The sequence below is a fragment of the Panulirus ornatus genome, chromosome 13 (assembly GCF_036320965.1).
Source record: "Panulirus ornatus isolate Po-2019 chromosome 13, ASM3632096v1, whole genome shotgun sequence".
Classification (NCBI taxonomy): domain Eukaryota; kingdom Metazoa; phylum Arthropoda; class Malacostraca; order Decapoda; family Palinuridae; genus Panulirus; species Panulirus ornatus.
In genome coordinates this window covers 4760534-4779697 of record NC_092236.1, presented here as the reverse complement: position 1 = coordinate 4779697, position 19164 = coordinate 4760534, and the positions used below count along the sequence as shown (strand labels likewise).

Below are 19164 nucleotides of genomic sequence, written 5' to 3'. Positions count from 1 at the left end.
GTGAGGGGAGGTGTGGGTGGAGAAAGAGAAAATGTTTGTGGACAAGGAGGCGGAGCGAACAAATTGCTGTTCCTTTCTCAGGGCAGAGAGTAAATCGTCCAAGACGTGGAGGGACTTCAGGAGAAAATAGTTGGGGATATGAAACCTCGACGCAATAAATGGCTCCGGATGTAGAAGACCTTGCCAGCAAATGGCCGCAGAAAGTTTGGACAGAAGGAATTTACTTCCCCCTCGAAGAAGTGAGAGAGATGAAGAAGAAAAAAAGGCTGAAAACAAAAAGAGAAGTTTGAGGATATGAGACTAGGGAGGGAGGAATGGCTTTGTGACGGCGTATTAAAAGCTGCTGTCAGGTCACGATTGTCTGGAGGAGTGACCTTTCTTGTCCCCCCCTGGCCTTATCGTGACACTTGACTTGACCTGACCTGACCTGAGAGGTATAAGTTCTTGCAGATGTCGAAGACAAGATGGTCAAACTTGCTAGCAGTGTTAGGGACCCCAATTGGTCGCGTCCAGCGTCGCAACTGTACGATAGATGAACTGTGATCATGCCACTCATCATAAATCATTGTAATGCTGCATGTAACTCAGACCTCGTCTGGTTGTTCGTCTTCATTATCATCTTTAGCTTTCATTCTTCTACACTATAAAAGATGTAGTATCTACAGATAGACAGTCACTCTTTTAATATGTCTTTTTTCTTTCATGTATGTCAGTACGTGCGAACGACTGTATTTCAGCAAATCACATGACTATTTATATGGCCAACCATCACTGAAGCGCTGAAGGAGCTATTGTTGTTGATGTTGTTGTTGATGTTGTTGTTGATGTTGTTGTGTTGAATGTCACTCAGACATGGTGTCGGGTCGTGCACCTTCACAGTGACACGATCGAGCTGGAAAATACAATCACGTGAAAATGTGTGAGTGCGAGAAGGATGATAATTTCCATTTGCTTCTCCCTCGTCTTCTTCTTTTTTTCTTCTGGGGAGGGAAATAGGAAGGTGGCGAGCGTCGTATGTCGTGCAAATGAAGACAATTTTCTCGGTAATGACGAAGGAAAATGGAATGCCTTTGGATTGTAATAAGCGTACAGGACACATAAGCTTATACAAGAATAATAATATAAAAGCAAGCTTAAAGTCATCATAACTACATCTACTCAGGGTTCACACACTTCGCAAGGATATACATTATCTTCTGAGATGATTCGCACTGACGAAACACGAAATGTTCGTTCATGGACGAAATGTGTCCAGAAAATGACGTATCTAATGGCGTGACGTAGCTCTGTGGGGTTGAGGTGAGGGAAGGGTTGGAATAACGCCTGTTTTTACGCCATGAACATTACGGTTTATGAAGGAAAAACACCTCATTTAGCCAATACATAAACAGCGTCAGAAGTGTCATTGCATCGTACGGAATGGTGTAGAATTACAAGGAATAACGTAATGACAGCGATTGAGGGAGGAGGTGGGGCCGGCCACCAGAGACACAGGGGACAAGGCAGCAGCACTCTGGATGAAGACGGGAGGTACAGAGAATAGACCGGTAATGAAACGGGATTCTACATGATACAGAGGAAGGCACGAAGAAGGTGAGGGTACGTAGGAGTCGATTTGCTCTTTATGAAGACTTGGCCAATGAATGCAGGTGAAGGAAGGAAGGAAGGAGGAGCAAAAGAGAGAGAGAGAGAGAGAGAGAGAGAGAGAGAGAGAGAGAGAGAGAGAGAGAGAGAGAGAGAGAGAGAGTCTCTTTTTCCTTTGTCTCTCTTGTCATAGTTGGGTAGGTTGATAACTAGGGCTCTATCTATCTGTCTGTCTGTCTTTCTGTCCGTCTGTCTTGACGCCAACAATGAGATAGCACTAAAATGTTACTGAATATAACACTTTCACTTAAATTCACGTCTAGAAACATTATTCAAAAACATATTTCATTCACTGTTACATAGCCGTTAAATCATAAGTACATACGTCGGTAATGTATTATTGATAACTTAGGTTTTTCAGTGTTGTGATGAATTTGCATATCAATTTGAACGCTACACCAGGTTTGGCAAATTTACCACAGGCAATAAACACGTAATGAGCGAAATCCCCCTCAAATCTCTGTTATTATGCAATGTCGTCGACTTCAGCCATGATTTCTGGAATGATGAATGGCCATAGGGTAGAGTGTTCGACACATAATGAAAGACTTCATTTCCCATTTCCAAAAATAGCTCAGTATCGAATGGACCCAATGGTCTATTGTTTACATTAATTTGTATATCAGTGAAATGACGAGGTCGACCTACGAATTATGGTTGAGCCACGTCACCTGAAAAGGGCTCCGATCTCTTTGCTTATAGGATCAAGTCGATATACTCAAGGAAAAGTGCGTCTGTGCACTCAAGGAGTCGTATCCTCATTGGGCCGTCGGTGCGCTGCGTATGCGAGGGTACAGATCACCGTGAAGAAGAGTTCGAATCTAATGGCTTCATTCATCATACTCAAACATGGCACTGTCTGATGTGAAGGGGACACTTATCTTTCTCAAGACGACGTCGTCTCATCTGAGAAGTTGAATACATTAAACTCCACATGAAGTTGTCCAGTTTAAGTGGTTAGATTCACTGTTCTCAGTTTATGGGGGTTGAGTCGTAATACTCAAACAGGCAACAAACTTGTGCTTGCAAAAGGGGAGAGGAAAAGAAAATATACCACGTTCTCGAGGAATTTAGCTCCTCGAGGACTGTGGTCGTGCTTGCGCCTTCTACCTCCCGGGTCTGTGCTTGTGTGACTGCGGTTCACACGCGACCTGGCGTGAATAACGGAGTCTTATTGGAAGAGAATTTTCTCTGTGTATAAAGCATTGTGGCTGATCCTATGTGTGACGCAGCCACAAACGTCACTTCTTTTTTAGAATTCGAAGGCTCTTGTGTCACATGCTCAAGCCATTCTTGAAGGCAAGCATTAAACGGAACTTGAAAAAAGGCAAATACGATAAAGTATTAAGGAGAAAAGAGGAGGGAAAAAGATAGGAAGGTTTTTGAACGAAGTGGAAAACTTGACTCTCATAAAAAGAGGTTTGGGTTGTGGGTGTTCTTCGAGGAGACATGAGGAGGTAAAGGGTTACCAAACTTAGCGGTGTAGGGGAAGAAGTGGAAATAGCAAACAATTGAGTCATCCCTGGCAAATTCATATTTGAACTAGATGGGGGCTTCACGAGTGCGAATTTCCCTCTCTCTTATTACAATACTTATATATACACACACACGAACACTAGAAACAGCAGCACATATATACACATGCACACAAATAGATACGCACATACGCTTACACTCACACACACACACACACATACACACACACACACACACACATACACATAGTCTTCGTAAATAGTGAATCATATTCATTTCATTATTCATTAAGAACCCAAACAAATCAGAAAAAAATAGAAATATATTTTTCATCAAATGACTGACAGAAAAAGACCATCCCGTCTGTTATTTCATCGTATTTCCATTTCCCTTCCATTTCTCAGTTGTGACGTTTGTGAGACAACTGCTGCATATAAATACATATATTTAGTAATGGAATAAAGAAATATACATATATATCATGTCTTGCGATATGAAATTATGTAATTTCTAAATCTACATATTTCATATAACCTTTTTTCCCCCCCCAGATTACTGTATAATACATGTATAATTCATGTACAGCGTATTCCGCTTGGTAACCATAATTTGAAATGTAAAGTTTTTAATTATGCAGTGGGCCAAATATTTTGCTTCAATGTTGCATCGCTTGCAGTACACTGTTCTACCTCGTCTCATTCCCCGAGGGGCAGTAGCTCCAAGCGGTCTCATTCACTAGAACATGTACATTCCCAAGTCTGTATTATTCATTAGAGCATCAACTCATGAATGAACTATGAGAGGACAACATTCGTTCATATCTTATGCACTGCGAGAGTTCGCAAGAACGTTTGGCAAACTGTAACAGTGTAAGTGTGTCTGAAATTAAGGGAGATTTCACAATAGCTGGCTGTATTCACTGTAGTATCTATATGTGTGTGTGTGTGTGTGTGTGTGTGTGTGTGTGTGTGTGTGTGTGTGGAAGCTGCTCAGCTGACTTTTCAGAAGTCCATATACCAATTTAGGAAAGGTTGGGGGAGCAAGAACAAGACATTGTTAATGATTACAATAAATTGCTTAATAAACTGTCGATTTGCAGACACTAATGGGTTAATGGAACAGAAGGCTACCTTCTTGGCCAGGGGGAGCTTTGTTACCCAAGTCATGATATAAAAGGGAAAGGGAGAGAACTAACCATAAGGGAAGATGAAGCAGGGAATCATAATGATAAAAGACGAAGGGTAAAGGTTTAAGAAAGATCAACTGGGGCAACATAATGGTAAAAGGTCCACGTATGTGATTAAGTGGGGGATATTTCTTTGATATATGAGGGGGATGTGTACCTAACACTCCTCTGTTATATATCCTGGCTCTCCTGTCGCTCTCCAGCTTTAATAGTTTTGCGCTATTTCATAATACATGACTTTAAACTACGGCTTTACAGTCATGTGTATCATCAACCTTTAATGCAGTGAATTGCGTTGTATTCTGTTATGTTTGTATAAACGTCAACTTTAGCGTGTTCTCTGCTGTCTTGTGGCAGTTCAGTTTAAACTGCAAGTCTACAGCGTTGTGCCATTTACGTCATATTGCCATACAGTTCACTGTATTCTGGTGTATTATCAGTGAATATTGTGTTACAGTGAATACAGTGCTTGAGAAAACTGTCAGAATGAATACAGGATGCTTTGAATTCAAACTTCACAGAAGTATAGACGAGAGATAGAATGACAGGTGTCTTTCAAGAACAATGGAAGAACATGTGAATGTTTGAAGACTATTGTAATGCATCATAGACAAACATGAGAGAAGTATATTGTATACTGACCTCAGTATATCTTAATATAAATGACTTGTATATATCAGTGACACTGGGCTTAGGAAGGGCCATATATGCGCAGAGATATAGGGATGATCATGAGGTGTATTGGGCACCTGAAGAAGGAGTTCGCCCCAATGTCTATGCATTGACGTTGAGGACCTAAGTGAGCGAGGGAGTTCACTGATAGATCTTTGCCCCGAACAACCAACCAATCAATCAGGCTCTCACCTATGACCTTCATCTGCGTGATGTCTGAGTCCTTCTCAAAGGATGGGTAGTCTGCCAAGACCTCACACTTGTATCTGCCGGCGGAGTCGTGGGAGATGTTTCTTAAGACCACTACGTTCCTCCCAGAGCGGCCCACCTGCAGGAGGAGCAGACGGAGGGAAGAATAAGAAGAAGGACTTGAGTTAGGAACGTGAACATAACCAAGCCACTGAGTTGTAACACAGCCAAGCCAGTGATTGGTAACACAGACTAATTACGTATTTCTCACCATGATATGCTCTGTTTATATCATTTAGTTAACCACTTATTGTGGCAGTGTTCAACACTTGCTTTCTTCATGTGCCATTCATCATCCCACATATTACCAGTTCTTTTATACAAATTATCTTATCAGACAGATAATTCCTAAATATATAGAATATTTCCTACATATACCTGAAAGATCTCATTCCCTAAAGATATCTATCATTCCTTAAGGTTGTCTATCATTCCTTAAGGTTGTCTATTATACCTTAGAATTGCGTATTATTCCCTTAAATTACTTATAATTATATAGATTCACCTGATGTTCGCTAAGGCAGTAAAGTGGAGAGAAGTTGGAGGGTAATTATATTAGCACTGAATGATGAATAATAATATTAGCAGTGAATGATGAAACATATTTTACTCATTATATGCAAAAGATATATTACATGTTGTTATCTTTTCTGTGTCAATACCTGGATGCAAGAACATATATATATATATATATATATATATATATATATATATATATATATATATATATATATATATATATATATATATATATATATATATATATATATTCCACTTTGACTGGCATCAGGCAGGGTAGTGACTGCAGGTGCCTGGGACGTGAGTGTAAATAAAGACACCAGTGTTGAGGTCCTCCAGTGAGTGCCTCAGTGCAGGGCAAGACCAGGGAATCGGGTGCCTTTTTGAATGGAGTTGATCTTTCTCGTGTGTGTGTATGTGTGTGTGTGTGTGTGTGTGTGTGTGTGCATGTGTGTGTGTGTGTGTGTGTGTGAGGGCGCTCTATTCTTTCTTTTCTCTTAGAGAGACTAGGACGACTGAGGATGTGCGCAGCCAGGCTCCCCCCGGGGATATTGTAAAAGTTTCGCATTCTGGGACGGTAGAGATGCAAAATAGTTATATTTTTATATAAGTTGGTGCCTAGAGAGATGGACCACTCTTCTCTGTTCTCTCTATCTGTCAGAGCTTTATCTTTTGCCTCCTCCTCCTCCTCCTCCTCCTCCTCCTCCAGCAGGGGTTTCGTTCTCTCTGGTTTTCTGTTTGTTGGGTTGACACTTTTATCTTTTTTTTCTATCATACGATTTTTATTTCATTTCTCTCTTTCTCGTGTCTCCTCTTCTTTCTATCCCCCCTTGTATTTTCTTTTGAAGTTTTGTCTTTGAAGTCTCTCTCTCTCTCTCTCTCTCTCTCTCTCTCTCTCTCTCTCTCTCTCTCTCTCTCCTCTCTCTCATACGCCATAACCTCCCTCCCTCCCCCTCAACCCTCCTCCTCCTCCTCCTCCTCCCCTGTACACGCACACATAACACTAGCCTGCGCCTGAGAAACGTCCCTCTCAAGTCCCTCTCGTGGGGGTGATTATCGGGGGTTTGAGGACGAGGAGGACCTCCTGTTCCCTGCGTCCAATCTCGTGGCTGCTGCTCAGTCTGACAGCTGGAGGGAGGGATTCTTCCTCAACCCTCGCCAGCATCAGCACGGGGGACGCCCCCCTTCCTCCCATCACTCACCCCTGCCTGCAGGCCATTTTCGTCTTCCCAGGACCCCCGTGTCACTGGCTTCCAATCGCCTCCGTCCATTCGTCTCAACGTAAACGACCTTCTTTCTTTACCATCTGACCCTATCCATTCTTACGTCAACGGTTCCCACTCTGCTGTCTTCGACTCACTTCCCATCTTCTCCTGGCCCCAGCACTTGTTCTTTATCTCGTACCGAACCTATTTCTCTCTTCTCCTGATTCAGAACTGTGCAGTGTCTCTAAACGAATAGATTATTAAGCGTTGCAGAATATTTACTTGATCCTGAAAACCTCATGTTATGAGCATTACAAAATCTTCTCCCCAAAAGCCGAAAATGATGTATAGGTTCAGCAAATCTTTCTCTTCTGAGCAGCTACTCTGAATGTATAGGAGCCTCATAATCGCCCTTTGTATGAAGTTCTGATCGTATATCTAGGATTGGATCGTCTCTTGCTACTTTTTTGAGCCAAAGTAGGTATCACAAGCGTTGTGCCTCATCAATTTCCTGATCTAATCTCCCTTCCACCGCCCCCTTTCCTTATGTTGTTTCAATCTCTCTGTTTTACATGCATTATTTCTTTTAATGTTTTCATGTCTGATTCCGTCCCTAATGCCTGGGCCTGCAGGAGGCTGTTGCTTCCCATGTATTTTGTGTTGGAGACCAGCCACACGAGGATTGGGCCGAGCTGTGGAATTCACTTCGCTATTTCACCTCTCCCTTTTTCTTTGACCTTTCGACTTTAAACAGTCTGGTCTCCATACACCTGAGCATCTCAAGTTAGTCAGCCGTCCACCTCCACCCCACTCCCCATTTTCTATACCTCTTATTACCTTTTCGACCCGAAATGACTTTGACTGAAGCATGTTCTTGTCATGTGGACAAGTGAAAGAAAAAGTAAGTCGGTTGCGTCCACCACTCCGTTTTCTCTCCTCTGTTCACATTATCACCATTTTCCCTTTACAACCTTCTGTTTCCCTCAACATCTCTCCTGTTTTCTTTATTACCCTGTACGATAAATCCTAAGATTCATTAATTCCTTACTTATACTCGTTTCCTTTGTCTTTCTCTCCGGTTTCCTTGCCTTTTCCTCATTTTCCACTCTCTCTTTCTCTCTCTTTCTCTCCCTTTCCTCTCACTCTTCCTCTGCTCTCACATTTCCCCATCCCCATTTCCTTAGTAAAGTCTCCTTCCTTCCCCTAGTCTTTCTCTCCTTCATGGTTTCGGTGTTTAATCGTTTCTTTAATCCATTCCCTTCTTCTGGACTCTTATGTTCTCCAACCCTTCCCCACCGCTCCACTCCTCCACCATGAGCGTGTATCGTCCTCCTCCTCCTCCTCCTCCTCCACCCACCGCCAGAGTCGCCGCACCATGCAAGAACCACCTCGGTCATGTGGGCTTCGATGCCCAGGTGGTGGATCAACGTTTGTCGAACCCCTCCGTTGCGACGCTTTCATGCGAACCTTCATCTATCTTCCCAGCGCTCGCTTGCACACACACACACACACACACACACACACCATGTGTTTGTTTTTTATAGCCTCTGGTAGCTATAGGCTGGGCTGGCATCTCCTGCCTTCAGGGAGACAACACTGACAACGCCGATGGGTTCCATCGCCTCCGTCACAGCTTTATGGTCCGGCCGAAGATGAGGCCCAGCCGGGCTTTGCCAGCGACGACACTCACCCTCCTCCTCCTCCTCCTCCTCCTCCTCCTCCTCCTCCTCCTACTCCTCCTCTTTCTCCTCCTCCTCCCCCCTAAACCCTCTCAAGGCTCCCCCCCCCTCCTCCTCTCCCCGCCTTCGGACCCTACAGAAGAGGCCTCCCCAGACACACACAGTCCCTACTACGTCTTCGCTCCCGTTATGGGCATCACGTAAATTAAAGAGTATGTCGCTGGTCAGGGCAGACATTTCCTTGTATACTCTCTCTCTCTCTCTCTCTCTCTCTCTCTCTCCACCCCAACAACAGAGCTTCACAAAATCATATGCAGCACCACCACGCGTAACTCATACCTCTTTGTTAACTAAGCAACAGCAGAAAAAAGTGGAGCGAACACCAACTGTGCCAGTTAGGCAAAAGAATACGGAAGTGCGGTGGGAAATTACCCAAAGTTTTGATTGGTCTGATCCAGCCAATCATCTTCTCGCTCAAAATATTTCTTTTTTTTTCTCTACTGTGAATCCGACTCACGATTCAGGGACCCCCTCTCTATCCTGGGTTACCGCCAACACAACCTCTGTACCTCTGCTTATCTCCTCTTCCTTGATTCATAGTAACAGTTAACAGCTGATAAAGGAAATGAATCGTCATGACTCAAGCACAGTGATGTGGGTAATAATGCCAGATGAAGAGATTATCATCGTTAAAAAGTTAGATCTGCAATCACAAGAGCCAACTTTTTTGCAAAAATGTTCGTGTTTTTTTTTTTTTTGTACCTTTAGTGTCTATTTTCGTGCTGACAGTAATGACTTCCAGCATGTTATATGTTTGCGTATATCAAAGGTATATATATATATATATATATATATATATATATATATATATATATATATATATATATATATTTTTTTTTTTTTTTTTTTTTTTTTTCTTTATACTTTGTCGCTGTCTCCCGCGTTTGCGAGGTAGCGCAAGGAGACAGACGAAAGAAATGGCCCAACCCCCCCCCCCCCATACACATGTACATACACACGTCCACACACGCAAATATACATACCTACACAGCTTTCCATGGTTTACCCCAGACGCTTCACATGCCTTGATTCAATCCACTGACAGCACGTCAAACCCTGTATACCACATCGCTCCAATTCACTCTATTCCTTGCCCTCCTTTCACCCTCCTGCATGTTCAGGCCCCGATCACACAAAATCTTTTTCACTCCATCTTTCCACCTCCAATTTGGTCTCCCTCTTCTCCTATATATATATATATATATATATATATATATATATATATATATATATATATATATATATATATTATCCCTGGGGATAGGGGAGAAAGAATACTTCCCACGTATTCCCTGCGTGTCGTAGAAGGCGACTAAAAGGGGAGGGAGCAGGTGGCTGGAAATCCTCCCCTCTCTTTTTTTTTAATTTTCCAAAGAATGAACAGAGAAGGGGCGCAGGTGAGGATATTCCCTCAAGGGCCCAGTTCTCTGTTCTTTACGCTACCTCGCTAACGCGGGAAATGATGAATAGTTTGAAAAAAAAATATATATATATTATATGTGTGTGTGTGTGTGTGTGTGTGTGTGTATCCAAAGTGGATACAATGCGGCAAACCTGGTTTACTACTAAACGTGGGATCCAGAGAGAGAGAGAGAGAGAGAGAGAGAGAGAGAGAGAGAGAGAGAGAGAGAGAGAGAGAGAGAGAGAGAGAGAGAGAGGGGAGAGAGAGAGAGAGAGAGAGCAGGTGAAACACGACATGGGAACACTAGACACAGACCTCGTACACTAACTCAGCCACACCACCGTGTGTTGAAACTTTTACAGCTGTTTGATCTCACAGATTTGAGGAAAGTTTTGTTGTATCATGGCTTTTATGGGGTATCTATCTCAACTTTCCAGAATCTTATACACATACAAAAGTGAGAAGCTTATTTTCCCTTCGCCCAAGATTGCCAAAAGTGAGTGCAATATTATACTTAATTGCTCAAAAAAAAAAAAATGTCTTGGATTTTTCTTCAGTTGGAATCATACGTTTTGGAAAGTGTGCAATCTTTCTTATCTTTCTTTTTCACAAGACTTATCATCAGTATCATCAATAATGTTATCTCCATCTGGCCATATCTGGGCAATTTTGGAATGACGTCCCCTCATTGGCTGACCTTATCACAAGGGTATGAAAAGTCTTCCAAGTCTTATCTTCCACACTGATATCGTACATAATCTTGCCTCTCAGAACGTACAGATGAAATTGGAATTAAACTTTATCTATTCACGGTCGCCTATCGTGTCGCTGGTGGATTGTATATCTTCTTTGTGTTACATACGAACAACCATTCCGCGTTGTTGAACGTTGTATCATCTGGTCTATCCTCCGTAATCGTTACTCTACAGCCGGAAGAAACTACAGTGTCACGGAAGCTGACTTGCGCAAGGAATAGTAGTATCTTAAAGATATCTTTCATTTCACATAGTCGCACACGGAGACTTCGTTCCTCCATCCATGGTACGAAGTGTGGTCAAAAAGACCTCCGATTATGCAAACTGGATCACGATAAAGATTAGTTATGAGAAAGGGAAAGCTTCGAATAAAGTGATGCACTTTGATATTTTTTAGTTAATGACGACACCCCCTTTCCTGCTCTCTTAATTGCAGAATGTTTAATCTTAATTACATCGAGCAAGATGGTGATTAAACACCGCGGGAAGGATGATTGGCTGGTCGACACATAGACTGGTTATTGTTATATTGTTCTTCACCTTTTATAAAGGATGGGAAGTGGAGGATACAGGTGGAGGAAGAAGAAAAAGAAAACGGGAAGGAAACGAGTCAGCCACGTCCTTCGACACTATCCATAAGATCGAAAAGAAGATTTGAAGGTCGAAGAAAAGCGTCCTAGAGGAATGGCTGACCCTTCTATAGGGTTATGACTCTTTCTTCCTACAAAAGACTGACAAAAGAAGAGAAAACAAATCTGGTAGAAAATGGTCGAGTGTATCCTGGGTCACTTTATTTCACTCATAAAGGTCAATTTTTGCACTTGGCCTATTTTTACAGGCCCTTTCCCATCACTTTTTTTTTATTCCATTTTCTGGATCTTTTATGACGAAACGATGGTGGAGAGATTCCCAGGTCATATATATATATATATATATATATATATATATATATATATATATATATATATATATATATATATATATATATCGGAAAGGATCACAATATAACGCGTGATCAAATATATTCCTATGAGTCCACGGGGAAATGAAACACGATAAGTTCACAAGTGCACATTCGTGTAATAATCACATCATCAGGGAAGATACAAGAGAGAAATTTAAGTCAGTTTATATACAACGAAGAGACGTAGCTAGGACGCCATTTGGTAAACAAGTGACTGTCCAAGACAGACAACGAGCGTATCATAAACTTATGTTGTGGACCAGAAGGGAAATTGTTCATAAATTTCATCAACAATAAAGCTATCCGTGGACTCTCTCTCTCTCTCTCTCTCTCTCTCTCTCTCTCTCTCTCTCTCTCTCTCTCTCTCTCTCTCTCTCTAATAAACTTGGGAACAGGGTAGTTCAGTATATTCCAGGTTCCAGGAACCTTTTTCTAACCTTGAAGGTATAGATATTTCAGGCAGGTTTCAGAAGCCAAGCTAGACAGAACGCATGAAAGCACAGGTAATTACGCCTCCCAGGAGCAGGACTCGAACCTTTTCCAAAATGTTTCAGAAACCAGTTCGCGACACCACGGAGCCTGACACATGAAATTTTTTCCTAATTGAAATAATATCAGAAAAATAAGGTTCAATCTGATTATCGTCTTTTAACTTTTTTTCTCTAAAAAGTGTTATTAGTATAATGTCTATCGCATGTGTCATTGATATAATGTCTGTCGAATGTGTCATTAACATAATGTCTATCGCATGTGTCATTGATATAATGTCTATCGCATAAGTGTCATTAGTATAATGTCTATCGTAAGGTCATATGAGTTACTGTAATTTCATTTATGTCCGCAGGATGAAATGTATTTTGTAAAATCCTAAGTTCTTATTTGTAGCTCTGTTTCCTAACTACAATATCAAAAATGTATGACTTCAGCACACGCTGATTGAACTCATATTTTTTTTACAGGGATTTACACCTGATTTTCTTTCCGTATTTACAGTTGAAACTAAGCGGGTGAAAACATCTGGCAATTTTGGTTCATTGTTTTGATCGTGACGTAAGAAAGTAATGTTGTTGATGTTTTGTTTATAAATCCTCCAATGGATTCCTATTGTTTGGGACCTAGAAGGACCCAAGCGACGTGAGATGATTAGATTCATACTACCCTTGTTCTGAAGACGGATACACAACCTTATGGTCTCTGGGTTCTAGATGGAACTAGCACCCATCCTCACTGAGTCAAAGGTTAGCAGAAGGCAGGTAACACACACACACACACACACACACACACACACACACACACACACCTCCTAATCTAGGACGTACAATACACTGGTCTCAGCTTTGCCTGGGGAAACAAGAGCCCCGTCTATCTCTCCTCCCAGGATGTACACTATACTAGTCCCGGACCCGCCTGGGGAAACACACCGCACACAGCCCTAACCCTCTTTCCTCCCAGGATATACAATACACTAGCTCCAGCCTCTCCTAGGGGAAACAAGACCCTCCCCTCTCCCCCTCCCTCCATGTATCTTTCCTCCCAGGATATACAACACAGTGGCTCCAGCCTCTCCTAGGGGAAACAAAGCCCCCATCCCCCCTCCCCTCCCTCTATCTTTCCTCCCAGGATGTACAATACACTGGTCCAAGCCTCGTCACGGAGGCAACAACACCTCTCCCCCCCCCCCCAACCCCTACCCACCCACCCCGCCGATACCCCCCCCCCCCTCCAAGACGCTAACTTTGAATCTTAGTAACTTAATGAACCTTATCGCCAAGAAAAGTCCCTCGCGGCCCACATGTTGCCCCAAATTTTGTCTAAAACGCTGGAGAGGCTGCATGTCGGAGGCAGGTGGCGTAATTACCTCAGGAGACAGAGCGGAGGTCCTTCCCTGAGCAAGGGGGGAGAGAGAGAGAGAGAGAGAGAGAGAGAGAGAGAGAGAGAGAGACAGAGAGAGAGAGAGAGAGAGAGAGAGAGAGAGAGAGAGAGAGAGAGAGAGAGAGAGAGAGAGAGAGTCCCAGGTTTCATACACAGAATAACATTAGCATGTTTTCTCCCCTGACATTCGCCAGCGACGCCGGGAACCATCTGGACAGCTTTAACCCCTTCAGCACGACACTTGGTCCCACGACCACGACGGTACGACTCCTTGGGCACGACGGTATGACTCCTTGAGCACGACGGTATACGACCCCTTGACGACGACGGTACGACACTTGTGCATATGACCTCTCAGGCACGACGGTGCGACACTTGAGCACGACGGTACGACCCCTTAAGCACGACGGTATACGACCCCTTGACGACGACGGCACGACACTTGAGCATATGACCTCTTAGGTACGACGGTGCGACACTTGAGCACGACGGTACGACCCCTTGACCACGACGGTACGACCCCTTTACTCAGTATGGTTTAATGCTCTCCTACAGATACATCTAACTCCTCCATCAACATATCACAAGATAAAACACCATCTGCCTCATTAAGAACATTACAATGACCATCTTAACACAACATTGTCCTCAGTAATAACCCAACCTAATGCATCAGTACACGAGAGTGGTACATATCGGAAACCCATTTTGAAGTTAGGGAGCAAATAAGCGAAATAACACAGATAATTGGATACATGGTTTTAACCAGTGTTAGAAGACATAGGAACCAGGAATATATATATATATATATATATATATATATATATATATATATATATATATATATATATATATATATATATATATATATATATTGGTAGGCATGCGATTGTCTTGGATAATCACATGTTTACCAAATGGCGTCCTAGCTTCGTCTCTTCGATGTATATCAACTGGCTGTTATATTTCTCTCTTGTGTCTCCCCTGATTATGTGATTATTACACGAAAGTGCACTTGGGAACTTATCGAGTTTCAATTTCCCCGTGGACTCATAGGAAATATATATATATATATATATATATATATATATATATATATATATATATATATATATATATATATATATATATATATATATATATATATATAAGCCTGTCATATACCAGCTTGAAAATCGGACAGTTTTCAAAGGGAGAGACAAGAGAGTGGAGGGAAAGTCCTGGGCTGGGGGCATATTTCTAATTTCCTGCAGGCGAGGAGACGGGCTCCTGCAAAGCCAACGTTGCTGCTGAAAACCTTCTAATTTTCCAATAACATTCACTTCCCTTCGTTCAGCAGGTTCCACCACCAGTAGGGGGAAGAAATATCAATGCTTCGGACGGATATCAAAATTCTCATTTCTCTCTCTCCACAAATTTCTGTTCATATTAATCAATTACTGAATGAAACCTGCGTGGAAGAAAAAAATTTGATGTTAAAACGAATTAAAAAAAATTCTTTGTATTTTTCTATAAAACTCTCGAATGTGATGAGAAGTGGACTTGAAATGAACATCTTTTGTTCACGTTGATGAACAGGAGGAATTCGCGGTGTTATTAAATTTAGAAGATGGTGATGTTCCTATCAAATTTGACTTGATGGACGTGTAAATTTTATTTCTTGTTTTCACATCAAGATACTAGAAATTCTAACAAGTTTGGCGATGGAGGCGTCGTCAGAGAGAGAGAGAGAGAGAGAGAGAGAGAGAGAGAGAGAGAGAGAGAGAGAGAGAGAGAGAGAGAGAGATGATATATGTATATATATATATATATATATATATATATATATATATATATATATATATATATGTGTGTGTGTGTGTGTGTGTGTGTGTGTGTGTGTGTGTGTGTTGGAGAGAGAAGGTACGTGTTAGTGTGGTGGTAAAGTGTGGTGTGTAGGAGAAATGATAACAAGTGTGTGCAGCAGTCAAGTGCGTGGTTGTGGGCTTAGAGCGAGAGTGCATTTGCTCTCCCCTTTATTAATGTACATTGTAAATTATAAGCTTGATATATGAGCACGAGAAGTTTGCTGGAGGGATATTTATGTGTGCTTGTGTGTGTGTGTGTGTGTGTGTGTGTGTGTGTGATTGCGTTACTATGCGCGGTGATGTATATATATATATATATATATATATATATATATATATATATATATATATATATATATATATATATATATATATATATATATATATATATATGCAAAGCTTGCATATATATATACATCCTCGTTCATCTCGTCTCGTCGCTAACGATCATGTTTACATCAACTTTCCAATATGGCGACCTGAATGGAAGTCTTACACAGTTGAACATCATCAGCCAATCTGTCGGTGCCGGTATGCAGGACGTGGTGGAACGAGACGTCGGAATGAACCTGTAGCCATGCAGTCATGTCACTCACCCGCCAAAAGGACACGGTAAACCCACCAACGAGATAACTTTTCGTCTGCGAATTACACTCAGTTCCTTCCTGTTTTCCATGTGTGTGATTCGAGGTAATGCATCTGTTTCCAGTTTAACTTATTTACGAGGTGTTCTTCCTACACCACCAGCCAGGCCGAAGACTCGAGGATGTTCAAGTATAATGTTAGCAGACACGAGAGCGATATACAGGATCTTCGCTATTTTCCTCCACTCCGTCTACGGTAGGCAGCCCTGGCGACGAAGGGGCTATGACGGGTGGGTCCTGCAAGCGCTGGGACGCGTCTGATCTTCCCTATCTGTCCCCACTTGAGCCATCATCTGAGTGGTGTGTCCCACACGGGATCTGAACGTATAAACGTCAGATGAGGAGGGTAGAATGAGTGCCATTTAGGTTCCACGACGGCACCTGGAGTTTTCGACATCTCCTCCTCCTCCTCCTCCTCTTCTTCTTCGTCCTCGTCCTCCTCCTTCTCCTCCCTCCCTCTCCTAAAGCAGGTCGTCAGTGCCAGAGGGTCGGTCATTAGCCGTAATGACTCCTCGTGATAGATAATGGTACCCTTCTATGTTAGAGGCCTCCTCATCTTAGGTCACAGAGATGACCTCTCAGAGACCCCGGTCGCTCATCGAGGTCGTTGCAATGTCAAGCATGGGTGCCACGCTGAATGTGCATGGGGGCTCACATAAGGGCCACATGGGGGCCACATGGGGGCTTCATGGGGGCCACATGGAGGCCACATTGTTGTTACATCCTTATGTTTCTATTATGTTTGCCACATAGGCACTGGTGCTGCATACAGACAGTGTTACATATAGAAACTTGTTTCCCATACAAGCACTACTGTATTATGGTCATATACATCATCATCATCTGCTCGCATCCTCCAAACATCGTACCTTGGGATCCCATTATGCATCATATCAGTGTAGGTTATGCTTTAAGTATACGGCATACCACGTCCCTATACTGGTTGTATACGTTATATAACCGACGCAAGAGCTGTCATATCCTACCCAGAGATCCTTGGGAATACATCCACATTCCTAAGGTCCTCCTTTACGTAGCATCTCTGATCCTTAGCCTTCCAGCCCCCCATCTCTCCTGTGCTTCCTTCATCCATCTGGCCCATTCTATTCTCAGACGTCAGCATCCTTTAGGATGCTCGATTTGAAATGAGGGAGTTAGATGATGAAAGGGAAAGTGATGACACTATGGAAGAATGGGAAGAAGATGAAGGAGGAGACCATGGGGTACAGGGATGATAAAGAAAGATGGGAGAAGCACGTGAAAACTGAAGACAAATCAGGCGAGGTGAACGAAGGAAATATGAAACCGATGGGAAGAAGAGGCACAGAAGAAGGTCAGGGAGGATAAATCGGGAGAGGTACAGAAGAAGAGGATGTGGGAAGACGAATTAAAACAGAATAGAAGACAAGGTTTCTGGAAGGACAGATGATCAAAGGTACAGGAGGGACGGGTCTTCAAGGACTGATAAGGAGAGGCACAAAAAAGCAAGGATCTGGAAGGGAATATAAGGAATAGTAGAGGAAAAGAAAAGGGCGATGGAAAAGGAAGGGAGAAACAGTGTAAAGCATAAGGGTCTGGATGGAATGTCAAAAGTTGTATAAAAGTCAGGATCTGGAAGGGAAAATCAGGAGATGTAAGATAAGTTTCTGGAAGGAGAGGTCTTTTGCGGTGCCGAAGACGGATGTGGGATGGAAAGTCAGGAGAAATAAAGAGGACAAGATTCTGGAAGGGTAGATGAGGAGGAACACGCAAGACTAGGCCCTGGAAAGGAAGGTGATGAGAGAAAGAGAAGACAGTGATGATGAAGAATGACTTGAGGTCCTTGAGGGAGCCATAACTCAAGACTAGGCAGAATTATATGACTCAACCTTCAGGGTCGAGGTTGGAGGAGAGACCGATATCTCGAGGTTGAATGACTCAATGACACAGATGTTCAGGAGGGAGACTGGCGTTGGTCGTACACCTGGAGCTTCGCTTTCTTTCATCGTCGATATTAGGCAAAAACAAAATGCAAAATATAAAATAACAAAACCTTAATTATACAAGACGAGATCTCATTAACTGGTGTTTATTTTGCTGGAGAGTAATTAGGGGGTTAAGACGAGGTTTTCATCCTCTGCTTATGGAGGTACAGAACGGATCTTCCTCAGTTGGTATCATGAGGTAAACTGGTCATATGTGGTATGTGGTGTTAGGGGCTGGCGTTAGGTTATGTGTGGTGTTATGGGGTGGTGTGAGGGGAGTATGTGGTGTTAGTGGTGTGTATGTGCGATGTTAAGGGTGTGTGTGGTGTTAGAAGTGTTTGTTGTTAGAAGGTGGTGTTAGGGGTGAGTGTACGATGTTATGGGTGCGTGTGGTGCTAGGGTTGTTATGTGATACTAAGGGAGTATGTGATGTTACCAGTGTGTGTGCAGTGCTAGGTGTGTGTGTGTGTGTGTGTGTGTGTGTGTGTGTGTGTGTGTGTGTGTGTTTTATAGCAGTCCGTGTTATGAAGGGATTGTTAAAGGGGGTTTGTTATGCTACGGCTGTATCTGTTGTCGAGGGGCATTGTTCGCTGTGTGCGTGGAGTTAGAAAGAGGAATGTGGTGTGTGTATATGACACGGAAGCTATAGTAGAACATTCGTATAACACGAAAAGGTGTAGAATGTTGTATAATTGATATACAAGCTGAGAACAGCGATATAGTGTCAAAAGAATAAAAATACGATCATCATTTTCCACAATTCGTGAGGGACGGGCAGAAGACAAAAATAATACGGCATTTTCATTTCATCTCATTTCGTCTTCTCAAGTTTACGAAAAGGTTCGTGAGGTGACGTCACGAAATCACTGGTTGTGGGTGGTTGACTGAGGCTGCCTGCCGCTAGGGCCTCTTCCTCCTGACGCTCGGGGGGGAAAATGACACAGAAATATGAAGGTGAGTGTCACCCCTGCACGAGCGGACATGTTCCCGGGTTTCGCCTGACGCAGAGTCCGGCCGATGGTGGTA

General features: G+C 42.7%; 1 protein-coding gene across 4 annotated transcripts in view; it reads right to left on the bottom strand.

Annotated features, from left to right (window-relative positions):
• LOC139752684 (uncharacterized) overlaps positions 1 to 19164 on the bottom strand; it is a 201402-nt gene that overhangs the window by 29802 nt on the left and 152436 nt on the right. For all 4 annotated transcript variants that reach the window (XM_071668476.1, XM_071668474.1, XM_071668473.1 and 1 more), the window contains exon 4: positions 5171 to 5306. In XM_071668476.1, the coding sequence (XP_071524577.1) occupies positions 5171 to 5306 (136 nt within the window). The remainder of the gene's footprint in view (positions 1 to 5170; positions 5307 to 19164) is intronic.